Source organism: Carica papaya, chromosome 9 (genome assembly GCF_054855325.1).
Source record: "Carica papaya isolate Zhongbai chromosome 9, ASM5485532v1, whole genome shotgun sequence".
In the NCBI taxonomy this organism is placed as follows: domain Eukaryota; kingdom Viridiplantae; phylum Streptophyta; class Magnoliopsida; order Brassicales; family Caricaceae; genus Carica; species Carica papaya.
Window position 1 is genome coordinate 33,849,628 of NC_142317.1, and position 22,960 is coordinate 33,872,587.

A 22,960-nucleotide genomic window follows, 5' to 3' on the forward strand; every position below is an offset into this window, starting at 1 on the left:
GTCCTATTCCTTTTCGACTGGAGAATATTTGACTGAGGAAAGAGGAATTCCGATCACTGGTTGAAGGTTGTTGGAGGAATTGTGGGATCCAGGGGTGCGCCAGCTACAGATTTGCTTGCAAACTCAAAGTCTTGATGAATGCGATTAAGAGCTGGACTAAAGAGGAGAGATTGAAAGAGAAATGCAGATTTGAGACTGTTATGTCCGAGATCAATGCTTTGAATTCTAAAGAGGAGGACTTTGGTCTTGATGAGGATGAAAGAAACAAGTGGGGTATCCTGAAATTACAGCTGGCGTCTATTTTGAAGGATGAGGAATTGTTGTGGAAACAAAAATTTAGGGAGAAGTGGTTGGGGGGGGGGGGGACAAAAACACTAAGTATTTCCATGCTTTAGCTTCCCATCGGTGCAAGATTAATTATATTGAGGAAATTCTGGTGGACAAGAGGAAAATTTTGGGAAATTCTGAATTGAGAGAGGCTGCCAGGAGACACTTTGAGAACGTGTACAGGGAAGAACATATCTTTAGACCCAAATTGGATGTTATTCTATTTGGCAGAATATCTTATACGTGCAGACAGTCTCTGGAAGAAGATTTTACTGCTGAAGAGGTCCTTAATGGTTTGAAATCTTGTGATGGCAATAAAGCGTTGGGTCCTGATGGTTTTGGTATGAATTTTTTATTGAGTTTCTGGCCGCTACTGAAGGAAGACATCATGGCTGTTTTCAAGGAGTTGCATTCCAATGGAAAATTCGTTAAATCCTAAAACACCACTTTTATCACTCTTATCTCCAAAACGAGTGGTATAAAGGAATTTAAGGATTTTAGACCTATTAGCTTAGTCGGTTGTATGTATAAGTTTATTGCTAAGGTGCTGGTTAGGAGACTTGCAAAGGTGTTAGGGGTGGTTATTGGCGATTGTCAACATACTTTTGTGGGTGGTAGACAGATTCTTGATGCTATAATGGCTATTAATGAAACGTTGATGACCTTATGACTAGCAAAAAGGATGGGTTGGTTTGTGAACTTTACATGGAAAAAGCCTACAACCACGTTAATTGGGATTTTGTTGATTATATGCTTTTTAGGATGAGTTTTGGTTTAAAGGGGAGAATATGGATGAAGAATTGCATCTCAACCACTTCTTTTGCCATTCTTGTGAATGGAGGCCCCTCAACATTTTTCAAATCGACTAAAGCCTTAAGACAAGGTGACCCTCTATCTCCCTTACTCTTCATTATTGTATTGGAGGCTCTAAATGGTCTTTTGAATAGGGCAAGAGATCTTCATTTGATCAGAGGTGTTTCGGTTGTAAAAAATAAAAACACTATCGAAGTATCTCACTTATTCTTGGCAGATGACACCCTGGTTTTCTGTCAACCAGATATAAAGAATCTACTACATCTAAAATGCACACTTATGTGTTTCTATGCTGTTTCTGGACTCAAAATAAACCTATTTAAATCTGAAATGGCTAGAATTGGTGGCAGCGGGAATGCTGGGCTCTTTGCTACTGTTTTGGGATGTAAGGTGGTAAATCTTCCTTTTAAATATCTTGGAATTCTACTTGGTGCTAAATACAAAGATCTCATGTCTTGGGAGCTGGTGATTATATTGTTTGAAAGAAAACTTTCTGGGTGGAAGAGAAAGTTTCTCTTTAAAGGTGGGAGATGCACATTAACCAAGAGCACTTTATCTAATCTCCCAATATATTATTTATCAACAATTACCATCCCTTCCAATGTGACGAAAACATTAGAAACAATACAATGTAGATTCCTTTGAGGTGATGTTGATGATGTTAGGAAATACCATTTAGTAAAATGGGACAATATCAAAGAGCCTCCCAAAAAAGAGGGGGGTGGGGGGTTAGGAATTGTTCATTCAAGATGGGGTAATTTCATGATGAGCAGGATTGACTTAGAATTAATATCCCTCATGGGAGAGAACTGTGGAGGAAAATTATGATGCAATGGACTAATTTTCAACAATGTTTTTCATGGAAACTGAGCAGAGGCAACAAGATTTACTTCTGGGATTATGATTGGTGCGGGATGAGTTGTCTTAGAAATTTATTTCCCAGTATTTTCAGCATTGCTCAACCAAGAACTTGCGAGTGGAGAATGCTGTCCAGTTTGTGAATGATAGAGCTGTGTGGGACATCGAAGTTTCCCGGAATTTGAATGATTGGGAGGTGAGTGAGTTTGTAGAATTGATGCAGATTCTTGATAAGCAGAAGGTATCTACGTGTGAGAACCAAATCTGGTGGAAATTTGAGAATAACGGAGTTTTCTTGGTCCAATCATACTACAAATTCCTACGTAGAAAGAATGGTGAGGTAGGGTTATCTTCCCGGCAAAACAAATCTGGAAAACGAAAGCTCCTACCCCTATTGCTTTCTTTGCTTGGGAAGCTTGTTGGGAATGAATCTTGACAATTGATAAACTGAAAATAAGAGGAAGGATCCTGGTTAATGGCTGCATCTGTTGTCTTCAAGTTGAAGAAAATTGCAATCATCTTCTGTTGTGGTGTCTGGTTGTGCGCAGTTTGTTGTGTATGATTTATAGTTTGTTGGGTATTGAGTGGGTAATTGCTGGGTCTGTTAGAGAGGAAATTTGGGCGTGAGATGGGCTATCTGTAAAAAATAAATCTGTAAACTTGATTCCATTGACAGTTTTTTGGAATGTATGGAAGGAGAGGAATGGTAGGATTTTCGACAATGTTGAAAGTAGTATCAACAGATTGAACGATAGGTGGTTACATTATTTTGGGTCAATATCGTTAGGTCATGACATTATCAATGATGTGGATTTTGGGGATGTCATTGATATAATAACACGGTTGTAAATCCTCTTTGTAAATGGGTGGTACTCCCTCTATTGGTACCTTGTTCATACTTACTTTCTATTTAAAAAAAAAAAGAAAAGAAACTGACAATTAATTACATAAAACATATTGCACCACTATACCCTGTAACCAAATTCAATTCTAATTACACAATATATTCTTATATAATGTCTGGTGTAGTTAAAGCGAAAGGACTAAGAGAAGGTCATGATTGAAAGAAAAGAATTAAATGATGTATTTCAGAGCTGAGGGAGTCAGTTCTTTATAATCATCATGGAAGGACCCAGAGGCAGAGGTTAGTATAGCTGGGTTTGCTTCTGCTTTCTTATCGAATGTGCATGAACCGGTGGTTGAAATGGAATAATAGTTGGAGAGGGCAGGGAGGCAGAAAGCTGTTAGAAGGATGAACAAAAAGAAGATAGCCAACTCATGAGCAGACTGTTAAGAACAAAGGTGGCCAGGAGAAACGATTCAATGTCTGGGAAAGGAAAACACTAAAGGCAAGGATACAATTCAACCACAATCTTAGGGACTGTTAAGAGTTGTAATTTGAATTTCAGCAGGACTGTTTATAATTATCGGGAAAATAGACATAGGGTATGCAGCAATTAAGCAAGAGAGAAAGCAAAAGGAGCATCAAAAACAAAACCAGGGTAGAAGACTGTTTTAGTACGTGATTCCTTGGCTAAATTGTCAGGCCAAAATGAAATACTTTCCAAGATTGGGGCCTCTACCTACTCAACAACCATAAAACATTCTGCAAAGAGAGTGAATTTAAAAAAGGTCAATCACAATATTCAGCAATCCTAGATACTCTGGCTGCAGAAATCATCGCATCCTATTTGTAAGTCAAAACATATCTGTGGCCAAAGCTCCATTTGGTTGTGTCGATAGAAACATTTGTTAGAAAAGGCTTGCTTTTAGTTGTAGTTAGAAGCACTTAGTTGCCTTCTATGAAGTGGTATGAAAGGATGTTTCTGTCCAAATTTAGTAACAACACTTTTAAAGATTTTGTGCAGTTATCTAACAAATTTGCATTTCGAGGAAAACTTTGATTCACCATTTACTAGCTTTCAATTAGTTATTAGAAAGGATGCTTGTTTGTGCGTACCTATGCCACTATTAAGGATTTGTCCAGGCCTTGGGAAAAGGTGTTTGTTTGTGAAGACCTAAGGAAAGCATGTTTGTTTGTGCTTGGTGATTGAATTCAAGTTGAGCTCTTTTTGGTTGTCTTGAAGGCAACCTATTTGTTAGAAAAGGGCTTGCTTTTGGTTGTAGTTAGAAGCTTGCTATTCTTTAGACCATTGGGTTATTTTTCTATGAAGTGTTGAGATGTTGTGTCGGAATTTGGCAGCAATAATTTTAATGTTTGTAAGCATGTAATATAATTTAATTGGGGTTAGAATGCATTTTAGCTAGTTATTGGAAAAGATGTCTTTTATCCCCTCCTATGCCTGCTCTCTTAACTATTTAAAGAAAATAAAACTGGATTTGTGTTCACCTTACAGTTTCTTGATGAATGAATTCTAGCTGATCAGAATTTTAATATCAAAAGTCTTCTATTCATTCAATGAAAAGCAACATAACTCATTAAAAAAGTGACAAGGTTATTGCTAGCCAAAGGAAAGAATGGTTTATTGTTTATTGTGGAGAATAGTCAAGAAAATTGGTGAAAAGAAAATACTTAACATATATGTTTTCGAAGGTTAAAATATACCTATATACATATATAATTCCCAGAGAACATTTCTTCTCCATAGTACCAATGGTCAGGATCCTTCTAAAAATTATTTAACTTTGGCATTACATTTGCAGTATATAAATAGAGAGAGCATTAGTTTCGGGTTAGAAAGGACGCTTTCTACAGGAAACTTTGATATCAAGCGGTTCAAAATGCACAGGAAAGGCATGACCCAGGTCTATTTGCAATCCTTTTATTTTCTTTAGTTTTGCTTGTATATTCACTCTTAATTATCTAGTTGTTATAGGATAAGCTAATGAGAAGTTCCCTTGTACAGGTCTTAGCTAGGCTATCTTTTATAGGGACTCTGGGTCATGTTACAAGAGTTTCGCCACAATTTGAAAAGTCAAGAAAAGTAAGTGGGCCTAGAGCTTTGCAACCCAGTCAGGTATAAAGCTTGTATCTGAATTAAAAAGTTTTTTCTGTAGCAGTGATTTTTAATCTTTGATGGGGCTTTAGTTGTCTTCTGATTTATTTATTTTACATTTTTAACACTAACCTAAAAATTTTGTGTTTCATTCTTTTTGTGTTAGTGGGGTATGCTATGCCCTTGTGATACTCCAGAAGGTGAGGCTTGTGGACTGGTAAAAAACTTGGCCCTCATGACTCACGTTACGACTGATGAAGAGGAAGGCCCATTGGTTTCTCTGGTACATCTTAGTTTCTTATTTCTCACCTTTGTATTAAATAATATTGGAAACCTTACATTAGATAAGACATAGTGATATTACATCTCTAATAATTTGTGGTGCAAATGGTAATTCAATTCGAATATGACATGCAGTGAAGGCCTCTTTTTTGTACCTGTATGAAGGACAAGACAAGAAATCAAACTTTTTTAGCTTTCCATTATTATCAACATTTTCTATATTATCTACTAGAAATAGCAAACTATTTCTACTTGTCTTTTCTTATACAGTTAATGTGTTATATGGGTAGGTTCTCTTATACTCAATGTTTTATTTAGTTAGATTCCACTCTTTGTTTTCTTTTTCTTATTTAATCGCTATAAATGCCATGTACTGTTTCTTTAACATAATAACAAAAATAATATTTCGGTTTATTATTTTGCATGATATCATAGTAATAGGTTGTAGAAATTGGTAAATCAGGGAGTTCTGTTAACCACAATACTTATTGAGATTATATTGTGTGTCTTTGGAAAAAGTTGTCCAGGAGGAGTTCGATCTAAATAGTAAGGTTGGGATTACTATGAACTCTACTCTTTATCGAGTTGGTTTCCAAGTAGTGGTTCATAAAAGTTACCAATGATCTCCATTTTAGCTTGGTGTTAAAATTTAGAATATGAGTACTAAAGGGCTTTCTTTTAGGCCGGGAGAAGGGGCTCTCTTTGGTTAGAGGATTTATTTGGAATTAATTTGCAATTAGAGGACATATGATGGGATTAGTTTGGGATATTTGGACATGATAGTAGGTGGAGGAGATAGATTTTCGGGCAAATACTATTTGTATGTTTTCACACAGGTCATAGAGAAATTTCTTAAGAGGCTTGAGTGTGGGGAGAAGGAGATTTCCCATCTACAATTTGGTGACAACACATTCTTTCTTATCTCATGATGCTGGCATATTCATTAATTCACTAACTATTATGAAGATGTACGAGATTATCTTGTTATGGAATGACTTCATATTGCTAGACAATGCGTTTGGAGTCAGCTGGGGTGATCCTTTGGCTTGATAGTCAGATGTTTGCGTTGGATGTTTTGAGTTCATACACTTTAAAGGACCTCTTCACCCATCTTACCATAATCCTAGTTGCCACAATAAAACTTTAAACAAGTGCAATTTAAAAGCGGCAACTCCTTGTAAGCTTAGGAGTTTTGCCTGGATTGTTGAACAAGCTAAGCAGAGATGGTTTGTTGCAAATGTGAAAACCAATCATTCTCTTTCCTTTGATGTATGTGTTATGTGTTTCAGGGAGATTGATTTCCGTTGCCATCTCTTTTTCCATCATGAAACAGTATGAGTCTCTAGTCTGAGCTTTTTACATCATGTGTCTTCTACCCTCTTCCCATGAGTGATTCCTCTATAAGCTCCTAAGGGGAGTTTGGACGAATAAGGAAGCTAAGGTGCTTTGCAAGATGCTGTTTTTAATGGTTTATGGATGTTGTGGTGGGAGCTGGCTACTAGTTTTTTCAAGGATCCTTTAGCTTTGTCTTTCTTTTGGGACATTTTTTTTTGCCTTTGTGGCTTATTTTTAAAACTCAATTGCAGTTAGGATGATTTATTTTCAATTGATCTGCAGCCACATTATTAATAAACTACAGATTTGGTTCCCATGCCAATTTTATCCTTTTTGTTTTCATCTGTTGTAACAGTGCTACTGTTTGGGTGTTGAAGACTTGGAACTATTATCAGCAGAAGAACTTCACACGACAAATTCTTTTCTTGTTATATTTAATGGGTTGATACTTGGAAAGCATAGAAGGCCCCGGGTAATACAACACATAAATTTTTATGATGAGAGAGTTGACATATTTTATGATTTTTATTCCATTGTTTCAAGAGCTTGTACTGTTTTTTATCCTTCAGAAATTTGCCGACTTAATAAGAAAGCTGCGTAGAGCAGGGAAAGTTGGCGAGTTTGTAAGTGTCTTCATGAATGAAAAGCAGGTAAATTCTTCCTCCATCTCTTTGTAGTTGACATGAGTCTTGTTCTGTGAGCCCGATCCTCATATGCTAATTCTGTTTATTAATGTCTTCCGCGTACAAGTGTCTTTTGTTTGCATTTGTATATTTCACAATAACCAAAGGCATAAATATAAAACTGACTATGAGGATATCATATATCAGTGTTGTGTTTACATAGCTTCTGATGGAGGTCGAGTTTGTCGTCCACTTGTTATAGCTGACAAGGGCATATCGAGGATCAAAGAGCATCATATGAAGGAATTGTTGGTAAGCATATTTATATCCTTCTTTCCGAAATAAACAATGCTGTACCAAAACTAATTTAATTTTAATGTTTTGTAAGGATGGAGTGCGGACTTTTGATGACTTCTTACGTGATGGATTAATTGAGTATCTTGATGTCAATGAGGAAAATAATGCCCTGGTTTGTTTCGACATTCTCTACTTTAATGTGCTATGCCTGTTTTATTTTGTATCATTGATGATTATCTTTTCTGAAGATTGCTTTATATGAAGGAGAGGCTACACCTGAAACAACCCATATAGAGATTGAACCTTTCACCATCTTAGGTGTTGTTGCTGGGTTGATTCCCTACCCTCATCACAATCAGTCACCAAGAAATACTTATCAGGTTTTCTACATAATTGTTCTACTTCTGTGTCATGTCAGTGAACTAAAATATTCCTTTTATTGTCTAATTCCTTTTCGGATGTGTAATATCTACAGTGTGCTATGGGAAAACAAGCAATGGGAAATATTGCATACAACCAGGCAAGTGGTTCCATTCTGTGATTCAGTATCTATTCTTTGGTTGGTTGAGCTAGATTGGAGCTAGAATCTATTGTATCTAGATTGTAACACATTGATCATTTTGATATATAGCTAAATGACAAGGTTACATAATGGAAAAAGCTCTCGATATATAGTATTTTGCTACCAAGTAGCTGAGAATGAATTGTTCCTCGTATAATCTGTGTAATTTTGTCCATGTCTTTAGTATTACCAAGGTTCTTGCAGAATTGGAGGAAAGAGAAAAACCTAAAGATTAAGTTGTCAATTTTATATCTGGAATTGCTGAATTTTCTATTTCATTGTTTTTGGGGTTCATCTGCCTTGCCATCCCTATCAATTATGAAGCACCATACATGATCTGTTAGCTGTCCTGTTGGCTATCACTTCAATATCATTTTCATATTTGTCATGCAGATTTCCAATAATGGTAATCTGTGTTGATGTTAGACCAAAATGGTCGCTTTCTTTCTTCACGAGGACCATTTCTTATGTGTAAATAACTATTCTTCTCTCTATGATTTTGCTTGCTAATCTCTTCATTCTGTAGTTGGGTCGAATGGACACACTGCTTTACCTATTGGTCTATCCTCAGAGGCCTTTGTTGACTACAAGGACAATTGAACTGGTTAGTGTGCACTTTACAAATTATACTTTGCCAGAATAGACAGTGGATTAATGCCATTTATGCAGGTTGGATATGACAAGCTTGGAGCTGGTCAGAATGCAACTGTTGCTGTGATGAGCTATAGTGGTTATGACATAGAGGATGCTATAGTTATGAACAAATCTTCCCTAGATCGTGGGTTTGGTCGTTGTATTGTTATGAAAAAGTATGAATTCCTTTTTCTTCTTTTCCTTGCAGATTTCGGTGAGTGGAATGTTGTAATACTGTTGTTAAGGAATTATCCATTGCGTTTTTGCTAAAACAGGTATTCTGCCATCAACCAAAAGTATGAGAATAATGCATCTGACAGAATACTCAGGCCACAAAGAACAGGACCTGGTTCAGAAAGGATGCAGGTAACAAATATCAATGCTTGAATATACTTCTCTCTTCCTTCCATGTATATACTTTGATATAACTATATAATTTTCATCTTCTGTGTGTTCATAAATTTTCATGCTGGAGATTTGGCTGTGAACTAATTAACTTAACCACTTATCTCAAAAGTTTAAATTGATGAGAAATGACCCACTGTTATTTAATTTTAACATGTTCTCTTAAGTATAAGTTTAGACTGATAGGAAATGATCCATCTTATTATTTAAGTTTAACATGCCCTCTTAGGCATATGTCCATTAAGCTAAACGCATAGATCAAACATTGACCCTTGTACGTTTTGCTGAAATCTAATTAACAGAAATAAAATGACAGTAAAAAATCAAACTCTACACACGTAACTCCAATACCATGTGAATTGTGAATAATTATTCCGAAGGCTTAAGTTAATGGAAAAAGCTTCAGTATTAAAGAGTTCAATCTATTCTTATACATTAACAGTTTGATGCAACACAACAGATTGAGATCTAGAAAGATGGACATGTTATGGTAAAGAAAAGATGAATCCAACCACATCCATAGTTATTGGTGACAACCACTATCACAAGGTTGTTAGGCACTCAATTTCATAAGAGAAATCAGCACGAATCCAACCACATCCATAGTTATTGGTGACAACCACTATCACAAGGTTGTTAGGCACTCAATTTCATAAGAGAAATCAGCACACTTTACCATGAAATAACCACATACACCAAAAGCTTATACTAATAGAAAATGACTCGCTATTAGTTAGTACTAACACGTCATTCTAGGCACAAGTCCATTAGACTAAAAGCATAGATCAAGCACGCACCTTTTTTACCTTTTTTCCGATTTTAATGAACAAAAAATGAAAAGTTACTCAAAATTCAAAGTTTACATCTGTCACTCTGATATCACGTGAGTTGCGATTAATTATTCCAAAATTTTAAGCTAATAGGAAAAGCTCAAAGTAAGAGTAAAAAGCTCAATTTTTTATTTATACATAGACAGTTTGATATAGCAGAATTGGACAGGGTCTAGAAAGATACACATGTTAAAGTAAAGAAAAAATAGATCCAATGCACATTCATAGGAATTGACAACAACTACAATCACAAGGTTGTTAGGCACAATTTCATAGGACAAAATCGATAACTTATTTGAAGAGCAGTCGAACATATTGTTTTCTCTACAAAGCTGATATTGTCTCTTTGGTGTAGTTGCTATTTCTGATATCATACCTTATACTAACATATTGCTATCCTCTGCAAAGTTCTTATCGTGAGAATAATTCTAGTACAAGTACTTTGGTGAGACCTAATAGTATTGAATAGAAACATATTATGTAAAGTTGTGTTGGTATAAGCTGAGAATCTTATCATGTTTTGTCAATCATCACCTTTAACTGATACCAAAAATTGGTACAGCGATAAAAATTACTATTACGAATACTCTGGAAACTTTTAAGTAGTTTTCTTTTTCATGTTTATGTTATCTAATATAGATATTAATTCTGAGTTTTTACTTTTTTGACTTATTTTTTAATTTTAATATATTTGACTAATTTATGATAACGAGTAAATTACTGATGTTAAATTAGTATTACACCTGTGAAAGAAGATTAAAATATATGAATATTTGAAAAAAAGGAAAACGTAAATATTTGTTAAAAATAAAATTTCACCTGCTTAAGCAGAAACTATATCTTTTTTGATGACTGAAAACAGAAATTCTCTCTTGGAAACCTCTAATTCTAAGTTACCTTTACATTTTGATAAACACGTTCTCAAAACTAATATTTAGTGTCTTTTTCTGATAAAAGCAATTTTGTTTAGGTGTTTGGCCAAGTTTTGCTTTTTTCAAGGCAGAAACACGGCAAAAGTTTTTGTGAAATTCGCTCTTAGATTCTGTGCACAAGTTTTGACGCTCGGAGCATGCAACCATTAAAAGTGTGAACCTAATAGTAGACCTATGGTTGACTGGTAGCTTCTCCCTACTTTTGATTGGCTCTAGAAGGGGCTTGCTAAATTCTTCGTCCTTACAGAAGTAATATCCAAATGGCCGCTTGGTCTAGAGCGCAGTTATAAGCATTACATTCATGTATAACTTCCATACCAAGGTTAATACAGTTAGTAATATCAGCCCAAGTGTTGCTTATATGATCTTGACTATTAGCTGAATATTAATTTAAACTTAAAACCTTTTAGAGGAAAGCCATGATGTTAATACCTAAAGCAGTGAACTGAAAGGGGCTTTCCAAATTGTTGTCTTTACAAAAATAATGTGCAAACAGCCGCTGGGTCTAGAGGGAAGTTATAAGCATTACGTTCACGCATAACTTTTACACCAGAGTTAGTACGGTTAATAATATCAAACCAAGTGTTAATGACACGACGATGACTATTACCTAGATATTGGTTGAAACTGAAACCATTTAGATGGAAAGCTGTAGTGCTAATACCTAAAGCACTGAATTAGATACTTCCTACAGGCCAAACCGCTTAAAAGCACATAAAGAACAAGAGTTGTTAAGAGAGCTTTTGCGGGAGATTAAAGAAAGATGGGGTACTGGAAGGTGATATTTATTTGTTCCATAGAGAGGGAATTTGTGGTGAGAGTGGACATACATTTACCTCTATTCTTATACCTGCCATTTGTTGCCCTAAGACAGCCTTGGTATTCCTCCCACTTTTATGTTCTTTCAAAGACAATTGATTTTCTGCTAACTGCTGAGAAAATTATTTTAATGTTATTTTGGCAAAGGCTATTGAGTGAGTAAGAGCAGCCGGGATAAGCTACGGCCAGGTACATGTTAGGAAAAATATAGCTAGCTGCTTGGTTTCAGTCTTTGCATTGGTGAAATCTTAACCCTATTAGTTTCAAAAGATTGTTTTTCCTTATTTTCCCTCCAGTTTCATTTACTATGGCTTTCTTCGCTTTCAATCTGGTTGGGTCCTTACCTTGGACCAACTTTAGATGAAAAAGTATCATTCTAGCTCATTTCTATCAAGTTACTTAAAGTCTCAGCCTTTGGTATGATCCTTTGGGCAACAAATACACCCTTTCTGAGAATAGTTCCTCTCTGCACCTCTTTCTGTATCATACGTTGATTGTCTATGTAGTTTTTAATTGCAGAATCTTTTGTTTCTCTGCCCACTCAGTAGTTTTTTTATTCATAGATACTGGATGATGATGGAATTGCTGCTCCTGGGGAAATTATCAGACCAAATGACATATATATCAATAAAGAGTCTCCCGTACAGACAAGAGGACAAATTGTATCTCCAATGGGACTACCCGATAGGTGATTTTTTTGCTTTTCTTAAAAGAATTTTATATTACCATTTTGTCAACTAAAACAACTTATCTGGTGTAATGTCCAGTCACTTTCGGCCAACCAGACAGACATACAAGGGTCCTGAAGGAGAGGCATGTGTTGTTGATAGGGTTGCTCTTTCTTCTGATAAGAACAACAATTTGGTCATTAAATATTTAATTCGCCATACTCGTAGGCCAGAGGTAACAACTGTGTTTTGTCTTTTTGGTTCAATTCCTGTTCTATTTTCTCACTTAATATCTAATTTATTTATTTAGAATTGCGTTATAATGTTTGAATCAATTCCATCTAGTTTGAATTTGTTGAATATAGATTTCTGATTTCTACCTGGTTGGAAGAATTAAAAATTCATTTTCAAGGCATTCAAACTAGTAGTGGAGTTGATTCAAAGTTTAAAATTATGTTGAAGATGGTTGAGTAATAAAGTCAAAGAATATTATAGGAATTGAACGAGAATTTATCCAAACATTCCTTAAATATTTTTGGATCTTGTTTCTGCATTATGCTTTTAATTAATTATTCTTATAAATGATTCACTTAGGTCGGTGACAAATTTAGTAGTAGACATGGTCAAAAAGGTGTCTGTGGCACAATTATTCAGCAGGAAGATTTTCCATTTTCTGAGCGTGGTATTTGCCCTGATTTAATTATGAATCCTCATGGATTTCCAAGGTAAGTCTTGCAGACTTATAACTACTTTTGTCTATTTGTGATGTATATGTTGCACAAGAGATCACACAACTTAATTTTTAAAATAAAAGATCTTAACTATGTAAAGTAAGCGACTGGAAAAACTGAAGTATAAGTTCCTCACAGATATTTTGGAAGAAAAGGACAACCATCACCAAGAAAACACAACAAAGAGACAATGATAAGAAAGTGCAATCCATGATGGCACAACAATACAATTGCCATTAACTCATTAATGCCTTAATTGCCTCATTTGTGTACGTTAACTTCTATATAGAGTCATATCATGCCGATTATTAATCCAACTTGATACCCCATCCGTGTTGTATACATATTATGGATCATTTATATATTTTACTATGAATAATCATTTGTGTTAAGAAGAAATGATTATATATACATGTAATATTTTTTTATATATTTTCTTGTACGTTTTTAACAAAAATTGAAATGAATACAAAAATATACGTTATAAGTATGGTTTATATAATTTTAACGATAAATAATTATTTATATTATAGCTTTCATTTCCATTTAAAATTTTTTAATAATAAATAACTTTTTTCGTATTATCTTTAGATTAATAATTAGAAATAATTATATATATTTATAAATTCTTTTAAAAAGATGGCATTAACTACTATTAACAATATTACAACTTCATATTTTGGATGAGATAGCTAGGGTAAGATTTCTTTTGATATGTTATCATTTAAATTAACCCTATGACTTTTAATTTATATCTGTTATATATTATTATAATAGCTTTATGTTATATTTCTATAGTATAATGTAGTTTTTAATACATTGAATTTTAAATTTTATAAATTTAAAATAATTTAATAGATCATTTTTCAAAAAATTTCAACTGATTATTAGTAAATTTTATAAAAATTATTTCTATATTTGAAGTAGGTTCCGTGCATCTCAGATATATTACCTAGGTACTTTGAATAATAGACAAAGGAACTTCATCCTAAAGAAACAATGAGGTGACTCACATAGAGCCAATGGCACTATTTTCTTCCAAAAACTTGTCTTCTTTGGTAAATTGTTTTCATAAATATTCCTGATGAAGACCCGAAAGAACTTGTTGAGGCCAAAAATGCTGATAAAAAATCATGGCATTGTTTTCACTAATATACCTTAAACCAGCAGAAAAGTGCAGCTACTAGTAAGTCCTTATGCCTCTGAGTCTTCCCAGTACCTTGACAATGGGTGGATGTAAAGGTCTCATGGTTAAAAGGCAGTTTAAAGTTGCAGGGTAACCCAAAGCTCTCCAAAATAGCAAAGGGCTATTGTAAATGTTGGAAACCACGCCAGTCCAAAATAAGTGACTGCCCCGCTCTGAACTCTGAAACACATTCCCAGGGCTTACACCTGAAAGAACTTTCCATACACAAAAAAATAATCACTAATTATGGTCTCAAGTCTGTTTGCAACTACTCTTTATCATAAAAGGTCATTATTTTCTTAAGTCTATTTGCAATGCTCAGGATCTGGAAGGAAGAAAGAACAGAGGCATACAGCACAACATTCTCGAAACCATCCACCTAAAGTGAAGAATAGTGTTTCAAATAACATTCTATAAAGTGGCACATCAATTACCCAATGTGGAACCCCAAATAAATGAGAGGCCACTGTAAAATAGTGCCCCCAGCATCAATCAAGAAAAGAAAATTTTCTCCTGCAATCCTTGTCTTCAAATAAAGTGCTCGTCGAAATTGATGCCAGCTGAACCACTTAAATATATTTAAGGGTAACCCATAGGAGGCATTATTTTTACTCAATTGAGAAACATAAAAGGAAACTACATCGAGAGATAAATTGTTGTGGTGCAGGCCTACCACGCTTCGCACCTCCTCAAGAAAAGAAAAGAATGGTGCTATCCATTAATTGCTAATGAGAGGCTTCACTTTTGTGCATATTGAAGAATTTAGAATATCGAATTTGGTTAGCTTTTCCGACATTGCTTGTGTATGGCCACTTTTAATACAGTCCTGTCGTTCTGCTTCAAAAGAAAATGCCAGCACCTGAACTTGAGGACTTTGGTTTTTCATTTTTTTTTTTTTTTGAGGTTTTTTCATTGGAAATATGCTGAACTCTAAATTACCAAAAAAATGGATAAAACCAAACAGATTCTTATATACTCGTGATTGACCTTTCACCAAAGTTTTCTGGAACCTTTTCTTCTTCTTCTCCTCCTATACAAAGAAAGGCTTATAATGAAGTGTTTTTGAAATCATTTGTCCCTCTCCCTGCTACTTGCCATTTCCTTTTCCGGGCTGATTACAATTCCACATGCGGTCTCTTATTGTGCGACATTTTTGTGCTTTTTAAAACTGTAATATCTTCCTTTTTAGCATGCTGGTAAATGAATGACTTAGGTCTCTATTATGTTACAAATTCTGAATTCTTTCCATGATATCCTAGTGGTACTACAATCCGTGGACATATTGATTAATGTTCTGATATTATTGTGCTACTGTGTTGCCATCAGTCGAATGACTGTAGGTAAGATGATAGAACTTCTTGGTGGTAAAGCTGGAGTTTCGTGCGGTAGGTTCCATTATGGTAGTGCCTTTGGGGAACCAAGTGGCCATGCAGATAGGGTGGAAGCGATAAGGTGTCTTCTTACCTGTCATTTTTTACTGCTGGGTTTCAGTTTTTCCTGTTTATTTTTTAACATAATTTCTTGCTTTGATATAGTGAAACTCTCGTGAAACATGGGTTTAGCTACAGCGGCAAGGACTTCATATATTCAGGTATCTTTATGCTTTTTAGTAAAAAATTTCACATAGAACTATGAGGTATTTGTTTAAATTTCTTTCTCTTGACGTTCTAATTACTTGTTACTTTTAAAGCACAAGAAAACTGATGTAATTTAGCAGTAGTAAGGAGATCATATTCCAAATCCTGGAAAGTACACTATGATTTCTTACCTATTTCAAAACCCTGTTTGCCACCCATAGAATATATAGAGTAGCAAAAAAAAAAAGTCAAGCATCTATATGGATGAAAGGTTTCTCAATCTTGGAGAAGAAGGAATTTATGTTTATGGGGCATTTCAGATCCGCTTGATAATTCTTCCCTGGGCAGAAGTCTAGTTTGAGCCCTGTGTTTTTGCCTTATCGTAATTAAGTGGTTTTTGTTTTCCTTGTGATAATTTAGTTCTTGCAGTATTGTCTTTTTTTCACCTGATATGAGATTATTAGTTATTAGAGGACATTTGAACGTTTATGGGCTTCTGACTACGATCACGTGGAAGTTCGGCTAAGCAATTCAAAATTAGAGAAAAGAACCTAAAAACTATAACATAATGACTAATAATTAATAATTTCATGTAGCTAATTTCATGTAGCTGTTAAAAAGCCAAACAGTCTGAATTATCACAAAAAAAACTGCAGGGTTTGAATCGCAATAAGATCAAACAGCAGGAAGTAAGACTACAATTTCCTTTTTCTTAGTATAATGGTTGAGGTGAATAAACACTATTTGACATTGAAATACGAGTTTGGTACATTTTTTATTATTCCCAAGGCTAAGCTCCTACATTATGGAATTTGATGGGTCTATGCTGCTGCATCTTGCAATAATCCCAAGATCCATTGAAAGGTACTACCTAAGTTCATCTAGAAGTAACTGTTAGTAAACTTGGGATATTGGTACCTTTTAAAACACTAATTGAACAGAATGTTCAGCCCAAATGTTTGAAAAGAAAAACAGAATAATGGTTATCTGTACTGAGACATTATTTTTTCACCTTAAAAAAATTTAAGAAAAAAGGTTTACACCTTGTTGTGGCAGAGTGTTTTGAATTTTATGGCCAAGAACATATGTACGAGTTAAAAGTTGAAAGTAAAAATAAGGTTCAGAAGTAAAAAGTTACATGAGTATAAAAGGAATAAAAAGTTGTTAAAACTCATGGCATATCTTAGCTTCATATGGTTCTATTTATTGTATGTTTATGAATTAAAAAAAAAAAACTGTTTTCTACAATTAAAGGCACCTTACTGTTACCTTAAACTCAATTTCAGGTATCACTGGATGTCCGCTGCAAGCTTATATTTTCATGGGGCCAATTTACTACCAAAAATTAAAACACATGGTTAGATTTCAGTCCTTTGGTATTGCATAGTTCATTCTACATTCTTGTTGATAATCGTGTTTGATTATTTAACTATTTGTCATATTCCTTTAAGAAATTGATGAAGCCATGAATTTCAAGCATGGAAGTTATGGTCATGGTTGGATGTAATGATTCCTATTGTCGAGCATAAAGTCTGCAAGACAAGATTTCATGGAAACTAGTGTGTAAAGGGCATATTGTATGCTAACACTGGATGTTGTGCAACAACATTACAGTTACAACACTTTGGTGCATAGATAAGAAAAATAAGACAGAACATGATGGACAGTTCTAAATAGAACTGCAAAAGAAAAGGAAGCTTTGTTTTGTGTTTAATGCTGGGCAGCAAAATCTATGTGTTGAAGAATGAATTATTGTACCTTTCATTGAACATTTGAGTCTTATATATACATCTGAAGAGTATCAAGAACAGGAAACTGTGTTAATTACAAAGATGACAATGATTTGGGATATATTACCAATATATCTTTTCCCTAATGAAAACTTACTGTACACTTCTTAACACTCTTCCTCAAGCTAGTGAATAGATATTATCTATTTCCAGCTTGACAATGATCGTTTGAAATATGGGATATTTAATCCTTTAGTTAAAAACTTCGTAAGTTGTGAGGTGGTTGGCCTATTCTTAATCCTCCTCTCTGGATTTCGATTGGCCTATCCACCAACTCAAAAACTGCCCGTTTCACCTGCCACCATCCCTCTGCTTGCCTTCCTCCAAAATGAATATTTTTTAACTGCCTTCCCTCTATCAGCCGAAAGCAGCAAAATTCTTCCATTCTGATTCCTTGCAAGTGCCACCGCAAGCTTGGGGTTTCTCCCTACTTTATTTTTTCCCCAAGCTTTGCAAGCCTTCTTCCAGTAGAAATCTTCTAGGACATCCACAAGCTGTGCAACATCCTCCTCATCCAATGACATAGATACTTTAAAGCCCCTTTTATTTTCACTGATTCTTAGCCCCTGCATGTTCTTTCCTTCATACACTACATCAAATATTTTACTTGCTATCAGCAAAAACTTCTTTCTTTGATGTGTCATCACTTCCTCCTCTTTTTGGTCCGCTTGAGTGGCCGACTCCCCCTTAGCCCTTTTCCTTCCACCTTGCCTTCTCTTCTCCCTGTTTCCCTTTCTTCTATCTTCTTCTTCCTAGCCTCTCTCACTCAATATCTCTTAGTCTCTCAGTCTCTCGTCCACATGAGGCACAAATTAACACAGTTTCCCCTCAGTATTGTTTAGGAATATGGTTTTGGAACAGAAAAAGGTCCAAGCAGTGGTAAGCAATTGAGTGTTCTTTCATTATGATATTCTATTTTATGGAGTATAGGCATGGGAAAACTTTGAATAATTCTTTTCTTTTGAAAGGAGGATAATTTTTGGTTAAAGTAATCTCGAACATTATTAGTTTTGAAGCATTTAATTTTTATCCTAGATTGAGTACAAATCATTATATAAAACTGGGGAAGAATATCACTGACCTTATTTTTAGACTTAAATAAAAAAAGTCAGAATAGCTGAGTACATCATCAATAAAGGAGACAGACCATTGAGCTCCAAAAATATTAAGAATATTTGGTGGATCCTGTATATGATTATAAATAAAAGTAAAAGGAAGATTACTTCTTTTTGGCTAGGGAGAAAGATTACACGCCAGTATTTTATTAGTTCACGTATATCACAATGTATGTTTCATTATTAGAATCAAAAAGTAAAATAGGAAACATAATCTTGACAATATAGAAAGAAGGTTTTCCTAGTCTTCTGTGATATAGGCATAGTTTGTCTAGTGTACTGGGTGTAGAGGACAGTACATGATACTCTAGGCATGTCTAAGAAGTATAACCCGTCTTGAGTCTTGGCACATCCAATCATCCTCCTTCAAGCCTAGTCTTGAAATTCAAAGTAAGAAGGATAAAAATCACTTTACAATTAAGATTCTCGAATAACTTGATTACTGATATAAGATTTGTGCGTAATCGAGGAAAATAAAGTACATTAGTAAGAGTAAAGTGAGAAATAGAATTTATGATTCCATCTCTTGCTACTTTGTCGATGAATCAACAGTAACAATTTTTCTATTGTTAGGACATGGAGCATAGGCATTAAAAACTTTGGAGGTGTTTGTCATACTCGAGTCGTGTCCTTCGACGTTCAATTTTCTTTGAAATCACTAAGGTTTGGCGTTTTTCATTCTCATTGTGGGTGGACAGTATGTACGTGTCCTTGAGTTTTCCGGAAATTATTCTTGTATCTCCACTCTTTCTTTGGTGTACTTAGGTTTCTCTCAAAAAGTACTCCAAAGATTCTCCATGTTTTCCCCTCTAGATGATGAGTTGTCAATACAACTTTTTACCTACTGACATGGTTTAGGGCTTTTGTAAATCAGGGCTGAACTGTCATCGGAGCAGGATTCTAGCATGACAAACTCTTGCTTTTTTCTGCAGTAATAGTAGATATATATCATTCAGCGATGATACTTCTTCCTTTCCCAAGATTTGGACTCTGACTATATCAAATTCTGGGTTGATTCCCACCATTAACTGGTTGGCACAATCCTTTTCCATGAACTGCATTAGGTGGGCTGCATCCTGCATTCTATAGGGAGACAGTATTAGTCCAATTCTTGCCACCAATTCTCTAATATGTCAGAATATTCAGCGATTAACCTGTTTCTCTGGTTGGTGAATTATATCTTGATGGTCAAGTCATAAATTTGAGCCACATCCTTGACTCTAGAGTAAGTCTATCTGATTGCATTATACACCTCTTTTGCTGTAGGCAGGAATATTACCATTTAACTTATCTCTAGTGATATGGAATTCCATAGCTAGGTCATGATCACGGAGTTTTCTGCATCCTAAACATTAGAGGGTGAATCTTTTGGTTTTAGTCCAGTTACAAGAAGGTATCTGAGCTTTCAGTTTTCCTTGAGAGTGGTTTGGATCAATTGTGACCAAAATTATATAATTTTTCTCAGTGAAGTGATAAGCCGCTTGGATTGATGGATATCTATCAGTAATTTGTTAGATTTCTTTTATGGGAATTTGTTCCAGTAATTGGTGATATAACCGTACATTGTGTTTTTCATTGATTATTAAAGTCCTATATTTACAATTAAATAGTAACAATAAAAGGAAACAGTATTACTTACAAAGATTCGGGGTATATTAATAATATATTCTTTATCCTAATGAGACCGTAATCTACACGTCTTAACAAAATGCAGTTACCTTTGACCTATTCAAGCTTTCACTTCCTGCATTTTTGCGTGTTAGTATAGTATTGTGTATATGTATAATTTATTGAAACATTATCATTTTCATTAATTAATTAATTTAGTTAATAAAGTTGTCTTAATAAAATATACCCTTTTATTTAAATCTTATTATAAATTTATTTAAATTTTATTCTGTTCAATAGTTAATTACTTAAGTTTATTTTAGTAAATATTTATAAATTAAGTTATTAAAAAGATTAGAGAACTACTTACTAGCACTTAAATAGATCAAGCCAAATCATTACCTTCAACTACTTCCAAAGTTCTTGAGGATTCCAACACTTAATGATTAGTAAGAGAAAATGCGTAAGAGGATATGCAATCCAGCAATAAGAAAGAATTAGTACTGTTTTTCTTGCAACAGTTATATTCCATGATATTTCATGTGGCAAACTTGTTCCATAGATCAACAATACTTTATTATTTACAGTGCTTAAGGTTTTGCCTAAACATAATAAGATGAGGAAAAAATAAGAGAGAAAACAAAAGTCGGTTGTTGCATTAGCATTAAATTGACAACTCCTCCTTTCTTTTGCCAACTAGATCATAAATTTTGCTTGTCTTATATTTGCACTTTCGTGAAAATGTGCAACAGAGTTTACATTGTCATTTTACATGAGATTGTTCGCTATACTACGCTTATGAGAAGCCTTTATTTGAGTTGCAACTTAGGTTGAAGATATCAGTATTCTGAAATAGAATTTCGACTCACTCTTATCATAATACATGAAGCATGCCTATGTCATTATACTTGGAAAAATTTGTCTTTCAAGTCCTGAAAATCGCAAATACTAAATGATTAGGTCCTGGATAAAATGCATGCAAGAGGTAGTGGACCCCGTGCCATGCTAACTAGGCAACCGACAGAAGGGAGAGCTAGAAATGGAGGTTTGTATTTCATATGCTTAAATACGCTCTCAATGTAACCTTTGCCTGAAGAATGTTTTTTACCTAAATATTAGAAATGTTCCAGGTTTGAGAGTTGGAGAAATGGAACGTGATTGTTTAATTGCTTATGGGGCTAGCATGTTGATATTTGAGCGCCTTATGGTTTCTAGTGATCCTTTTGAAGTCCAGGTATGTTAGCTTTGTGCTTGTACTATTGACTAATGAGAGAGATATCAATAATTATGTATTTTTTTCATTATTATCGCTTTCATTTTTTACCTTTCTTGACAATTAACCCAATGCTTATAAATGGAAGCACATTTGCTTATGATAAGTGCAAAATTGGTCTTTGAAATTTACTTATGCTATAAGACTGAATATATAGAGTGGATAGTCAGGCAAGCAACGAATGATCACCTCTAATAGTGGAAACATTAGTCATCATAGTTGGATATATTCTTCTGGCATATGCTCTTTCCATTTCTTCATACTTTGGTATTTCTTCATATTGAGACATTGCTTGACTTTTTTCTCTTATGCCAGCCAAAAAAATTGGTTTACCTATAAATGTGATTTATTGTTCTTAGGAGAGTAACACTAATATTATGTGCTTGTGAACCAAATCGTGTATTCTCTCTGGATAGTGTGTTGTGCTTTAAGGATTTTGAGTACCCTAGCCATTTATTTCTTCATTGCGAGTTGGCTTTGTGGTTGTTGTCTATTGGTCTTTCCGGTAATAAGTTTTTTTTCCAACTATCAAAAAGTATATCATGCATACTATACAGAAAAGCCCTAATTTGTGAACAAAGCACGAAGATGATGTCTAATGAATTATTTTCTTTTTTATGCAGGTTTGCAGGGCTTGTGGCTTGTTAGGATACTTCAACCATAACGTCAAAGCTGGAATTTGTTCTTCCTGTAAGAATGGAGAGAGCATCTCTACAATGAAACTACCTTATGCTTGCAAGCTGTTAATACAGGTAAAAATGACATTTAATTGATTGTCTTAATGTTCAAGATCAATAATTAGTATGAAGTACATAGATGGAATACTGCATTTACTAATTGACAGTTTAACTTGTGATACTTCCTAAATTTAGGAATTAGAAAAAAAAATATACTACTTTTTCTTGAAACTTCTATTTTTTTCTGTCCGTCTTTGTTACTATCTCTGCTAATTAAAATCTTATAAGGTAAGGAAAACTAAATATGTTTTAAAAATAAAATCATAAAAGTATTAAAATTATAATAATAATCTTCTAAAGAAAATAATAGTTTTATATTTTAAAAAATTGTATTTTCTAATCTACTTAGAATTTAAACCTAATTCCTTCTCCATATGAGAATGAGAGAGAGAGAGAGAGAGAGAGAGCGCTACACACCCCATGGCTTTTTTCTTCTTTTGAGTGGAGAGATGGTGATTGACTTTATAATTCCAATTAGGAAGATAGTGACTTATGGTTGAGCTAACAAATGATAAGAAATTCCTTAAACCATCAAAAAAACCAAAACAATAAACTTCAAATAATTTACTGGTGGATTATGGATCATCAATTCATTCCAGCGA

The 22,960-nt window shown here is 34.3% G+C and overlaps 1 protein-coding gene across 3 annotated transcripts in view; it reads left to right on the forward strand.

Moving 5' to 3' along the window:
- NRPC2 (nuclear RNA polymerase C2) overlaps nt 1-22,960 on the forward strand; it is a 42,254-nt gene that overhangs the window by 18,410 nt on the left and 884 nt on the right. For 2 of the 3 annotated variants that reach the window (XM_088210662.1, XM_088210663.1), the window contains exons 18-38: nt 4,663-4,764; nt 4,866-4,976; nt 5,122-5,238; nt 6,928-7,044; nt 7,142-7,222; nt 7,403-7,507; nt 7,584-7,664; nt 7,741-7,872; nt 7,968-8,012; nt 8,581-8,658; nt 8,724-8,863; nt 8,963-9,053; nt 12,237-12,361; nt 12,441-12,576; nt 12,936-13,066; nt 15,585-15,710; nt 15,794-15,849; nt 17,122-17,192; nt 21,309-21,393; nt 21,479-21,582; nt 22,245-22,373. In XM_088210662.1, coding sequence (XP_088066788.1) covers nt 4,663-4,764; nt 4,866-4,976; nt 5,122-5,238; nt 6,928-7,044; nt 7,142-7,222; nt 7,403-7,507; nt 7,584-7,664; nt 7,741-7,872; nt 7,968-8,012; nt 8,581-8,658; nt 8,724-8,863; nt 8,963-9,053; nt 12,237-12,361; nt 12,441-12,576; nt 12,936-13,066; nt 15,585-15,710; nt 15,794-15,849; nt 17,122-17,192; nt 21,309-21,393; nt 21,479-21,582; nt 22,245-22,373 — 2,163 coding nt within the window. Of the gene's footprint in view, nt 1-4,662; nt 4,765-4,865; nt 4,977-5,121; nt 5,239-6,927; nt 7,045-7,141; nt 7,223-7,402; nt 7,508-7,583; nt 7,665-7,740; nt 7,873-7,967; nt 8,013-8,580; nt 8,659-8,723; nt 8,864-8,962; nt 9,054-12,236; nt 12,362-12,440; nt 12,577-12,935; nt 13,067-13,210; nt 13,406-15,584; nt 15,711-15,793; nt 15,850-17,121; nt 17,193-21,308; nt 21,394-21,478; nt 21,583-22,244; nt 22,374-22,960 lie in introns of those variants that run through there. The other variant, XM_088210664.1, reaches the window with a different exon arrangement.